The following is an 11,935-nucleotide window of genomic DNA, read 5'->3' on the forward strand; positions in this document are numbered from 1 at the left end:
TTATTTCCTTTGCAATCAAACATAAGATTTATTAAACTTATCAAAACGTTATTTAGTTATTTAGAGTATTATGATTGCTATACATTTACAGGCACGGTGTTTAAGACCTTTAATTCAGGTTGTAATACTGGGTCGTGTGTGCGATTATTCTTAGTGTTTGGCGCCTCCTGCTGGTTGTAGTTGGGATTTATTGATATATATCAAAGTGCTAGGCAAAACTAATATTAAAATAAATTTTACACATAGTGGAAAGGAATTGCCTCTTATCTGTTAGTTTACAGATTCTACTGGTTAATTGACAAGCAGAATGCCTGTAAAACATTTTATTAGAGAATATATAGAGCATATAAGGTTATAAAGGATGTTTGCGTTTAGATGTTTGTCAAATTTATGAAGACAAAACGAAAAGGTGTTGTTTAGTTGTTTTGGTTTCATAGATGACTTCATTATTTGATATACGACGGAAGATTTGATGTTCTTGAGCAATAATTCCCGGTGAGAGGAGTTTCATTCGAAATGACAATCACTGAGGAAGTTCTTCGTCAATCTGCCGAGCAGAACTGACTGAGTTCGCGCATGCGCAGTTCATCCTCAGCCTGCCTCCGTCAAGGGTGTCGATTCCGAAGCTGGAACACTGGAGGAGGAAAAAAACGATACTGTATTCCTATATATTTATATATACATGTATATATAAACAGCAAAAAAAGAAAAAGAAAAAAGAAACGGATGTGCTTCAGAAAACAAAACGGCTACCGCCCTCCAGACCATTTTAATGCCAAAATTGTAAGTATGATCCTTTAGTAGCAAAACGATTCAGTGCGCGAGCGGATGGTGGGTTTTCCCGTTTCGGAAATATTCGTGATTTCCTCGAGATCGGGTTCGTCCTCGGTCTCCTTTGTCACATCAGCACTAAAGCTATTTTTTTGTTAGTTTGTAAACGTGTAAGGCTTAAAAACAACCCTCTTAGAGACAGACTAATGTCTGTGATAAGCTGTGTAAACTATTGTGGCTGTGTGTAAGTGACACTGCAGCTTTATTCCCCTTGTGTTGCAGTCAAATCAGATGAATCCACACAGAAGGAAACACTGTTGTCATTCGTCTTTGTGCTTCTGTTCCGAAACCGAGGCTAGGATTTAATGTTCCGTTTGTTTATTATAGAGAGAAGGTTTGCTACTGAGAGTTTGTTTAAAAAAAAGCAGTGATTAGCCTGTAGCTGTGAGTCAGCTTTGTGAATACAACCGGTTTTAAACAACGTGCTGTTTTACATCGTGTTTCAAGCCGACACAAAGAGACACTAAACCTACACCAGTGCCATGTTTTAAAGCGTGCAACAGCAGGACACGGCATTAATACACAGACTGCTGTGTGTGTGAGGGTCAATTGCAACTCAAACATATAGGACGTGTGGACGGAAATAACAGCTTTTTATTCATTATACTTATGCTAATCATATTTTAGCGACATATCTTTGCTGTGATTCTCTCCGCTGCATGCTCTCTTGAGTTCTCTCTCTCTTTTTCTCTCTCTCTCTCTCTCCCTCCCTCCCCAGTTCTGGCGTAGTAAAGCGCGTTCCCGCGTCTCGCGCGACACCTTCGGGTGAATGAATCGGGAGCGCGCGCCGCGTGCAGGTCTAGAGAGGGGTGGGCGGGTCCTGGAGCAAGAATGGCGCGTGGCGGCGAGAAGCTCAGGACGCGTTCGCGTGTGGCGTCGTTAGAGCGCGCTTCGTAGCGCGGGGTTGGTTGGGGGATGGAGGCGGGGAAGGGGTGCAGCGCTCGCGCGCGTTTGACGTAATTCAGAGGACTCCCGAGGTATTTATGTGTAGAAGAGGAAACGGAGCATTTTCAGTGACCTGTGTGATCAGTCATTTTACTAGTTCATTCAGAAAAAAACACGTTGACGTGATATATCTATTTATTAATTCACAGTAACTGCTGTTTAAATATGACTGTTGCTGTTAATACATTGTGTTACTCAGCTGAAGTTCACTCTCAAAGGGGGGGCGGGGCAACCTGGGGTCTTACTCTCAAGTGTAGCCATAAACATTCATGTTGTGCACCTTTTTAAAGCTTTTATAAGGTAATTATTTCAAGGTAAATACGGTCCAGTCATGCACTTTTTTAAATATATAAGTACACTACATCCACGTGAAAGATTATTAAAGGGTTAAAAGATTTACCCTTGAAAGCACTACCCCAGTAGCAAAGGAATGATTTTGTTTCTGTGTCTGAGACTAGAATAGCATAACAGCACAAATTATTGTCAGACTTTTTGGCTTAATATTCCATAAATGTTGACCTTACATTCCATAAATACAGTACAACAGCTTAAATGAAGCTAAGGAATTTTTTAGACAGTGAGATAAAAATATACTGCCTTCAATACAACAGTTCAACATACAAGACCGTAGACGGTTGCCTTATAAACGCAGGTTGAAATTAAGTCCAAACGTAAGTGATGAGTGAGACAGACTGCTGTCTAAAGCCACAGATTTCATAAGAAACATACAGTAAGTGCAGTATAATGCTATAAATACAGAAACCTCAATGACACACTATACATAAAAATAATAAAAATTGGAACTTACACAGATATCCAAGCCAGCATTCGTCTCTTAATATAATCCCATAAAGTGGCAGCTCAGTGGTTAAGACATTAGGAAATTGATCAAAAAATTGTGAGTTTAAATCCCAGGACCATTAAACTGCCACTGCTGGGCCCTTGAGCAAGGCTGTTAACCCTAAACTGCTCATTATTATAAATTCGAAGTATGCAAGGGGCGCTGAATAATTCCATTTGTAAAATGTAAACGTTTTACCGCAACTTTCATTCTCATCAAGACACACTTGACTGACAGTCTAATATTAAATTCATATCTATGAATGTCAGGAATGCGTAATTACAGGCATTTAGACCAAAACAACAAAGCAAATCCTGTTTTGCATATTTACCTTAGCAAGCAAATCTGTTGTGCAACAAATTGCATGATTTAACTTTATTCCAAGAGTTTGTTAAGTGTGTCCCGAATATGCGGAAGTTTAAATTGCAGCACTGTCTCAAGACAGCCAATCAAATTTCAGTCCTGGGCTCTGATTGATTAATATTCATGCTTCTGTTTGAATCTTGTGTACATGCTGCACTATGATAAGAGAGCCCCATAATTAAAAATAAATAAATAAATAAATAAATAAAAACCTCATCTGGTTTGGAAAACTATTTCTTATATGTTGAAGTATTTTAAAAGAATATCATTTATTGGAACTAATGACCATGAATTTTCATTACTGACAGTTTTAATTAGCTCACATACCCTAGTTAGTGTTGTTGTAGAAACATAGTTTCACCAATACTGAGTCTGTTTAGTGATGACAGTGGTGATAGTGATAACGCAGTGTTTCAGACATCACATAGTTGAACAGTCTCGGTACCAAATACCACACTTCTGTAAAATTACCATATAAACCATTGCTTTCAGAGACATGTTGTGATTTACCACTTCACACTGAGAGGGTAGCTTAGTGGTTAAGGTGTTGAACTAATGACTGGAAGGTTGTTCAAATCCCAGGTCCCCACCACTGGGCCCCTGAGCAAGGCCTTTAACCCTAGTAGAAAAGGCACCCTGACTTGTCCATCAAGTTGAGTTGTAAATAAATGATTCTTTACCATAGTTCTTTTCAAACAAAAAAAAAAAACACAAATTTTTACATGGCAGCTTACACTTGCATTTTTTTATTTATTTTAGGTTTATTTATTTACTTGTTTGTTTTTTGTTGGTTTGTTTAATTAATTCACTCATTCATTCATTCATTCATTCATTATTTATTCTGTTTTTGATTGTTGTAGCAAAAAAACCTCGATTTTTATTTTTATATTTAAAATTTTTGAGATGTTAGTGATTTCTTTTTCGCCAGTGCAGCATTCTTCTTTGAGGTTACCACAACTGAAGACACATATGTAATTTTTTTCTATGATAGCTGTACTCATGTTCGATGCTCGTGATTGCAAGAGAGCTTTGACTGAATTTGTGTTGTGATGAAGTCACATGATGCATCTTGGCTTAAATCCTCGTTAATTTTGAAAAACTGCATGCTCCTCTGAATAAAGTTTGCTTAATTTTACATTGATGTTTTACATTTATTTGTTTAGAAGACCTTTTTATTTTCATCCAAAATGACTTACAAATGAGGAAATAAATGTCAAGTGATATATCAAGTGGAGGACAATAGAAAAAAAGTGGAGTAAATTTCTTTTTAGTTCTACTGCAGATTTAAGATGTTTAATTTTGCGGTTAGAGAAGCAAAGTGGAGGTGTAAATTTCTTTGATTGCAAAAACCAATTTACAACTAACCTGTTATTGTATGCAATAACTATTTGTGTCACATTCATTCCATCGTCTACTGTAACCACTTTAACACACCGCAAATATATCCAAATAGGTCACCATGTACACACATTCATGCCTAGACACAATTTATAGTAGCCAATCCATCTACTGATATGTTTTAGGGAAGTGATAATATTAATAATAAAAAAAAAAAATGGAACCCAATGATACCTTTTTAGCAGAACTTGTTTAGTATTGTAGAATACTTATCAGAATCGAGAATTAATCAAATGTGGATTCCTTACCAGTCAAATCCATTCCCATTTGCCCCCAGTGTGTCTTAAATTCTTGTCATACAAAGCTCTTGATAAATAACTAGGATCACCAAATGACAACAGCAGTTACTTTATGGTTCTAAATAGAACAATTTAAAAGGGGGATGTTTTGCCTCATGGTAATGTCACACATAACTTTACTGTTCTGTTTTTGTCTACTTAAAAATGCCAGTAAAAAGTACAAAGGGCATTTTAAAAGTGGACAAACCTTTGATATTTAGAGGAATTAAAATTTTTTCAAAGTTATCACAGATTTTCTGCAGATTTTGGCCTGGACATGTTGTGGTGATGTCACACAGCATTCAGTGAAAGTTCACTTTGATTCATGTGCGGCGAACATAAGTACAGCTTTCATAGGCTTTCATAGTAATTACATTTGTGTCTTCACTCATTAGGAGTTTAAAAGAGAATTCTTATTCTTTTCCTTTCACAAAAATTTTCACAATTTTCTACATAAATGTAGAAAAAAAATGGCACAGCAAAATGAAGCATCTTTGGCTACAACAATCAAAAAAAATAAAAAATCTCAGAGAGCACTGTTACATTTAAAAACTTCAATAATCAAGTGCAAAAAAAAACTTTAATAATCTCAGAGGAAAACTCTTCTTCTACTTGGTGGAAAATGTTCAGGAAGCAAATTTTCTTCAGTTCACTTCTGCTGAGTTCTGTACAGGTAGTTAATGGACGTGTATGTGTGGTGTATCAGGGAGTGATTGCGGTTCCCACAAAAGTAGCACGCTGAAGTAAATAGAAAGTCATTCAAAATGTTGCACTTAAATGTGTGTTTGTGTGTGTGTGTGTGTGTGTGTGTGTGTGTGTGTGCGCATGGCTGTCAGTGTCTTTTTGGGGAAGAAGTCCATGAGATCATGGAAGAATGTCTTTTAACCTGATAAACATGAGTGTTGGATTATTTAGAATATTCATATTAAACAACTTTAAGTTATCAGATTCGTTATACTAGCACGACAAATGAGTCTTACATACTGAAACTGTCTGTGTGTGCTTAATTTGCCTAAGTAAGCAGACAGGTGTAGAGTTGATATCCATGCAGTCACATGACCTTTAATAACCTTTAAAAACATGAACACACTGGTATGGCTGTGTGATTTTGTGAGGAACAGAGACAGCATACAGATTCTAATCTACTGATGTCTTGATAAAATAATCATTTATTTTCTCTGTCCAGAGGGTGACTGCTTTGCATTTTTGCTTATAAGATATAACTTAACTGGTTAAAGACCACTGCAACAGTCCAGCAATTACTTATTGTCCATGTTCTCTAAACATGTTGCACCACCGAATTAGAGCCAGTCTTGCTTCGGTGATGAGGCGCGTTCCAGATATGGTCACTCATTTCTGTTAGGGTATTATATAACCAGAGAGCATGTTCTTTTGCAGGTTTTACTATCATCAGCGAGGAAACTTCTTTGCCATTTACTGTCAAACGAGTTCAGAATTCTTATGTCATCCAGACTGCTAAATGGAGTTAAATCAACTGACGTCATTTTAGGAATTAAGCCAACTTAACTGGCTGTTGCTTACTATCTTCCTTGTCCAAATAAGAACCTTAGAACAACTTCATTCACACTTTCTATCCACCATATGTTAGACAAACAAACACAGCCCCAGACTGACAAAACATTTTTTTCTCGCTAAACAGGTTTTTCCAGTTCAACGCCTGTTTTGTCATGAGTTTTGTACTTTTTTATCACAGACTGGTCAGCAGGTGTTAGTTCTGTATCAGGAGTATCATGTTTGTCACATGCACAACCATACGCAGAATGGTATGTAGTGCAATGCTTTATCAACTATTTGCGTATGATATTTGATGACATATTTGAGTCAGCAGTATGTGATACTCAGGTTTGATCAAACTGTCTGGGATTAACAGATGACCGTTTGATTGTATGCTGTATAACCATGTGGATGGCTGAAAAGAGCATGTTGTCAAGTTCACAGCAAAAACAATGCAGTTTAGTCCAAACAATAAAATTCTTACTTTGCATATCTCCATTACACATAATAATTAATAATAGAAACATATAATGTGTATATATAATGTCAATATACAGACTAAAATTTGACCGCGTGTTTACGTTTTAAGCAATGACCGTTGAATACACAGCAGCTAGGTGTATCGTAGATGTTTCGGCTTGAACATAACACAGACAGCACGCGTGTGATTTGATGATGAACAGTGATTATGTATGAGCTTTTTTAATTATTCAATTCTTTCTCTCATGTAGCTCTGCTTTTTAAAGCTGACTGCAAAGTGAATGTTTTCATATCAGGCGTAATCACACTCTGCATTTTGAGTGGTAATTTCTGCCTATTTTGCAGATATTAATCTTGCAATGCTTGCTAAGTAATGATTACTGTGGCTTGTCGTGTAACTGCAGTGTAACTAATAACAAAAGCAAGTGTTTACTATTGCAAGAAGCAGGCGTATGTAGTGTAGTAATGCTAAGCGTTTTCGTTCCCATCTTTCATCCATTTTCTACGGAGGCAGGCTCCACGTTGGAGCTACAGCAAAAGGCTATTTTATTTATTCAGTACTCAAATGCACATGGATTTAATGGATAGGTTCATATGTGAAAATGTGTACACTTGGGTTGAGGGATGAGTACATTTGGAATTACTCTCTTAGAAAGAACATCAAAGTCTGAAAGTTTTTGTTACTCCTGTTTTGTTACTTACTTATATTATATATATATATTAGTGTATAGATTTATTCTGTGCCTGCTTGTGTTCATACATATATATATATATATATATATATATATATATATATATATATATATATATATATAAATTAATGAGTATATGTAATTACATGTGTAAATAAATGTGTAAATAAATGTAACAACTTATTATTTCAGTTTTAACTATTAGAGAACACCATATCACTCATAGAGTATAATGATACTGTAAACATTAATCTCGCAAAAAAAAAATTCTTTTTGTTTTTTCCTGCATCAAATTATCTCAATTTTTTTTTTTTGTCCTTCATGTTTTGGTCTGAAGGAGTCACTAAGAGATTAGCCATTCTTAACTATAACAAAAGACAGATCCTAAAAAGGAAGCATGAGTCATTTATGTCATTCCGTGGTCATCGCTGCATTTGGTCCATGTTTCCTTGCCATGTTTTTTGCCATAATAACATCATAGGGGAATGCCGGCATTTAAAAACAATGAGTAAGAGTTTTTCCCACCTTGTTTTTAATAATTAGTTCTCTGTCATGAGTAACATGATGCTGGTGTATCATAAGCCCAGATACTGACTGTTACATTTTTTTTCTACTTATGACTACTTTTTAGCCTTTTGCTGTCTTTGTGTATTTTCCACAGTACAGCTTTACCAACTTCCCTTTCTCTACCTTCTTTTTCTTCTCTTGTCTGTTGCTCGTTTCCCCTTTTTTTTTAGCTGAGTTCATCTTCCTCCCCTCATCTTCAGTTTGATAAAGGAGAAGTAAAGTAGGAGATGCTAGCCATGCCACATGCACTCGTGTTTTTAGATATGACAATAATCAGAGACCACCCTGGCAAACAAACAGCTTATTAATATATTCACTTTGCCAGACCTGGGGCAATGTAAGTATTATCTTCCTATTTGTAATGCAGGAAATTACTGCTTTTGGTTGAAGTATTAAATTAGATGGGAAATACAGTTAATACATTGGTGGGGAACATGTGGTTTAAAGCAGCCACGAGTCACTAAAAACAAGATGCAACCTTACCTCAGTTGTTATTATTTAATAAATAGAAAAATACAACAATTAACTTTACAATAGGCGTTGTTAGAATAAGACTAATTGTGTTATACTATTTATGAGTATTTGTTAACTTGTTAACAGATTTATGTACTAATTAGTAAAATCATGTTTACCTTTTGCATAATTTCTGATATATATTTAAAGGTTTTTAGGTCCTGATGTCTGTATACTATATATTAACAGTGGGTTCTCAAATGGACCACAAATGGGCTGTGAATCATGGCGTTAGAATGTATGACAGATCACTTGAATTTGATCGGCTTAATCCAAACTTTATTAACTCCAAAATGTTTTTTCTTGCCCTGAAATGACGTGTTCTGTTGTTACCAGTAAATATCCAAAATGTTATTATTGTTGTATTCATTTATGGGCGTGGACCAGGGCGGTCAGGGTGATTTACCTGAAATTTGTCGCACAGCTTTTGGTTAAGGATGTTGTGTGCATGGTCTTCTGACTTATATCCCTTCCACTGCTGGCTTTCATTGTCGAGTGGAGGCCCTAGGGTATTAGAAGGAAAGTTGGTGGCTATGGGGCTGGTTGTAACTGGTTTTAAACAGTAATATGTGGAACAACGGAACTATGTAACAGTGTCTATGGGCTCCTCTCGCTATTTGGCATGTTGTTTGACGGTCATGGAGTTGCCATATGTCTCGGGTGGTCATACTCTGTCTTCTGGTTGGTACGGCAGAGTCTGGTCTCTGTGTCAGTAAGTGCTCACCTTGTAGTTCTGGGCTAACACTTGCCATTGGTCACTTGGCCATTGAAACCAGTTGTTTACAGCAAGTGAGTCATTGGGGCAGGTGTTTCAGAGGAATAAAGGAAGCTTGTACTTGAGCACTGGGCCCGATGTGGATGTTCTCTGTGCCAATGCTGCAGTGCCCTCTGCATGTCCTCCTCAAGGGGACAGACTTTGCTGCATGGTCGAGTAGCTCCCAGAAGCTGCTTGATGGCACAGTTGTAGGGCCTATGATGGGGTCGTCTGGTGACCTTGGTCTTCCTGGAAACTTCACTTGTATACCGCGACTCTTTTTCACACATTTAAGTTGTGCGAAGTAGTAACTCAAAAGAAACTCGGTGTACAGAAAATGGCAACGAATATCAGTTTTGTTGCTATCAGCTGCAATAAAATGTCACATGAGAGCAAGAGAGAATTGAAAAAGTAAATAATAAACGTCAAGAAAGGTTAATAAAATGATCTGAGAATGAGAAGATGGCAATAAGAGACTAATATAAGGCCAATATTGCTGCATGTCCTAATTGTATTTATCACGATAATCACTGCAAATAAATCTTATATAAAACTAATAAAGCTAATAAAATAGCACTTGATTTCAGCATATTCCCTGACAGAAAGCATGACGCTTCAGCTGGAGTAAAAATGCCATATCTGTGAAGTATTACATGTGACTGAACAGTATAACTGAAATGATGCAGTGGATGATATCACATCGTTCAATACAAGTCTCTATTAGTTTTGATGCTTTTTCCGAACAGTGAATTCACCAGATGACAAAATACACCAGACAATAGCACTTATGTTATGTGAAGTGTAACAAGCTTTTAAATGTAATCAAACCCACACGTCTTCTAAAAAAAGTACGTTTGTCTTTATCTTAATTTAGGAGAGTCTACAGGGGTTTAAAAATAGTGTGCTTCTCCTAAGCATGCTGTTTATCATAAGCCATACTAGTATCTCTCTCTCTCTCTCTCTCTCTCTCTCTCCCACCTCCTCTCCCATGCTTTTAGACAGGATTTCCCAGCTGGTTCATTCTGGGTTAACGAGATCACTGAAGCAATCAGGAAGTTCACATTCAAAAAAGTAAAGAACTCAGAAACACATTTGAGCTACATAGGATAGCGCGATTTTCACACCGCAGCTAGATAAAAGCTGAAGGCAAAATATCCCTTACAGTGAGTCAAAGTGACTTTAAAAACTCCATTACAATATTAGTTTGTTTGTTTGTTTATTGGCAATAGTTAATTATACATAGATGTTTATGCGTCGATGAGTTGAGCTGTTATGTGCGTTCATGATATTTTTAATTCACTCTTTTGTATTGTTGACTAAATAAATAAAGTAATGACTAATATTTTACTAGTCTGATGTGTTTACATGTCTGAGGTCAGACGTTTTTTCTCCTGTTTCTGATTGTTTCTGATTATTGTTGTGTAATCATTTCTGAGGAAACGTTTCTGTTTTTCAGTCAATATTTACACGTTTCAATTTCACATTGAAGGGGGAAAATGTTCTGAAATTATTTATCTTGTTTTTGTTATTTTATATACTATTTGTTTTATCTCAAAAACCTGCCATTTTATCAGGGGTGAGTAGACGGTTTATCTCCATTGTATGTGTATTTAACATTAGGTACATTGAGATTGTATGGTTATTTATAAAAAATATGATATTTTAAGCCAACTGTCATGCTTTTACTATGGCTAGTTTGTCTATTTTTTATTGTGTATAGTGTTAGTTATGACCTGGTACCACTTCTACTTACTCTTCTTTCTTTCAGAATGTCAATCTAGATAAAAGTCTTTTATCTGACTATAAAACATCTTCATGTAATTATAGTCTTGATTGCATCTCTTACAACACAAATGTACTGAATACTGCATAAGCACTCAAACTCAATGCATTTGAAGTAAGCACTGTCCCTTTCTTTCTCTTTTTTCTTCCTCTGTGTGTGCGTGTGTTTGTTCTTGTACATCATTGCATTTCCATGGTGTGTGTGTGTGTGTGTGCCGCGCACGTGTTTGTGAAGGAGAGGTCCGCAGCCTGCGGGGGGATGACATGCATGTGTCCAGGCTTTTAACAACGTTGAGGATTGTAAAAATAGTTGGCTGCCATCCGCCGAGCCATGATGGACATTCTGGTAACTCGCCACTCTCGCTCGCCTGCTGCTGCTTGGGGTTGTGTGAGGTCCTTGTGCGAGTGGTTGTTTCCTCTTTTTTGTCCAGTGGTGGCAGTTTTTGGGAATTTCTGTATGACTCAACTGTGTGTTGTGTGTTATGCTGATGATGCACATACACATACAAATACATGCATGCAAGACCTCTATAATGCAGTTAAATTAGTTTTGACAGGCACACCCTTCTGTTTGCATGGTTCGCAGTGTTTTTGTTGATGTATACAAAAATATAAGGAACATGCTTATGAAAAGGGCACATATCAAGTACGGGTCTGTTCAAAGAAGTCATAGCGTACGCTAAAAGGCCAAAGGTTTGTGGACTCATCCCATTACAGATTTACAGATTCTCTTTTTTTTTTTTTTTTGCTGTTTTAATAACCTGATTTAATATTTTGATGCCTGGCTGTGGGGATTTTGCTTGTTCAGCCATTAGATCGTTAGTGAGGTCAGGCACTAATGTCGAGTGAGGAGGCCGGGGGTGCAGTCAGCCTTCCAAATTATCCCAAAGGTGCTCAGTAGGGTTGAGGTCAGGGCTCTGTGCAGGCTACTAAATATCTTCCACACCAGCCTTAACTGTCCATGTCTTCATGGACC

At 36.8% G+C, this 11,935-nt stretch overlaps 1 protein-coding gene across 7 annotated transcripts in view; it reads left to right on the forward strand.

Moving 5' to 3' along the window:
• Positions 1 to 595: 595 nt before the first annotated feature.
• rgs19 (regulator of G protein signaling 19) overlaps positions 596 to 11,935 on the forward strand; it is a 47,751-nt gene continuing 36,411 nt past the window's right edge. For 2 of the 7 annotated variants that reach the window (XM_060894108.1, XM_060894109.1), the window contains exon 1: positions 596 to 783. In XM_060894108.1, the coding sequence (XP_060750091.1) occupies positions 727 to 783 (57 nt within the window). In that variant the 5' untranslated portion in view covers positions 596 to 726. Of the gene's footprint in view, positions 784 to 8,062; positions 8,248 to 11,194; positions 11,306 to 11,935 lie in introns of those variants that run through there. The other 5 variants (XM_060894111.1, XM_060894110.1, XM_060894114.1 and 2 more) reach the window with 5 other exon arrangements.

This window comes from Tachysurus vachellii, chromosome 19 (assembly GCF_030014155.1).
Source record: "Tachysurus vachellii isolate PV-2020 chromosome 19, HZAU_Pvac_v1, whole genome shotgun sequence".
NCBI classification, from domain to species: domain Eukaryota; kingdom Metazoa; phylum Chordata; class Actinopteri; order Siluriformes; family Bagridae; genus Tachysurus; species Tachysurus vachellii.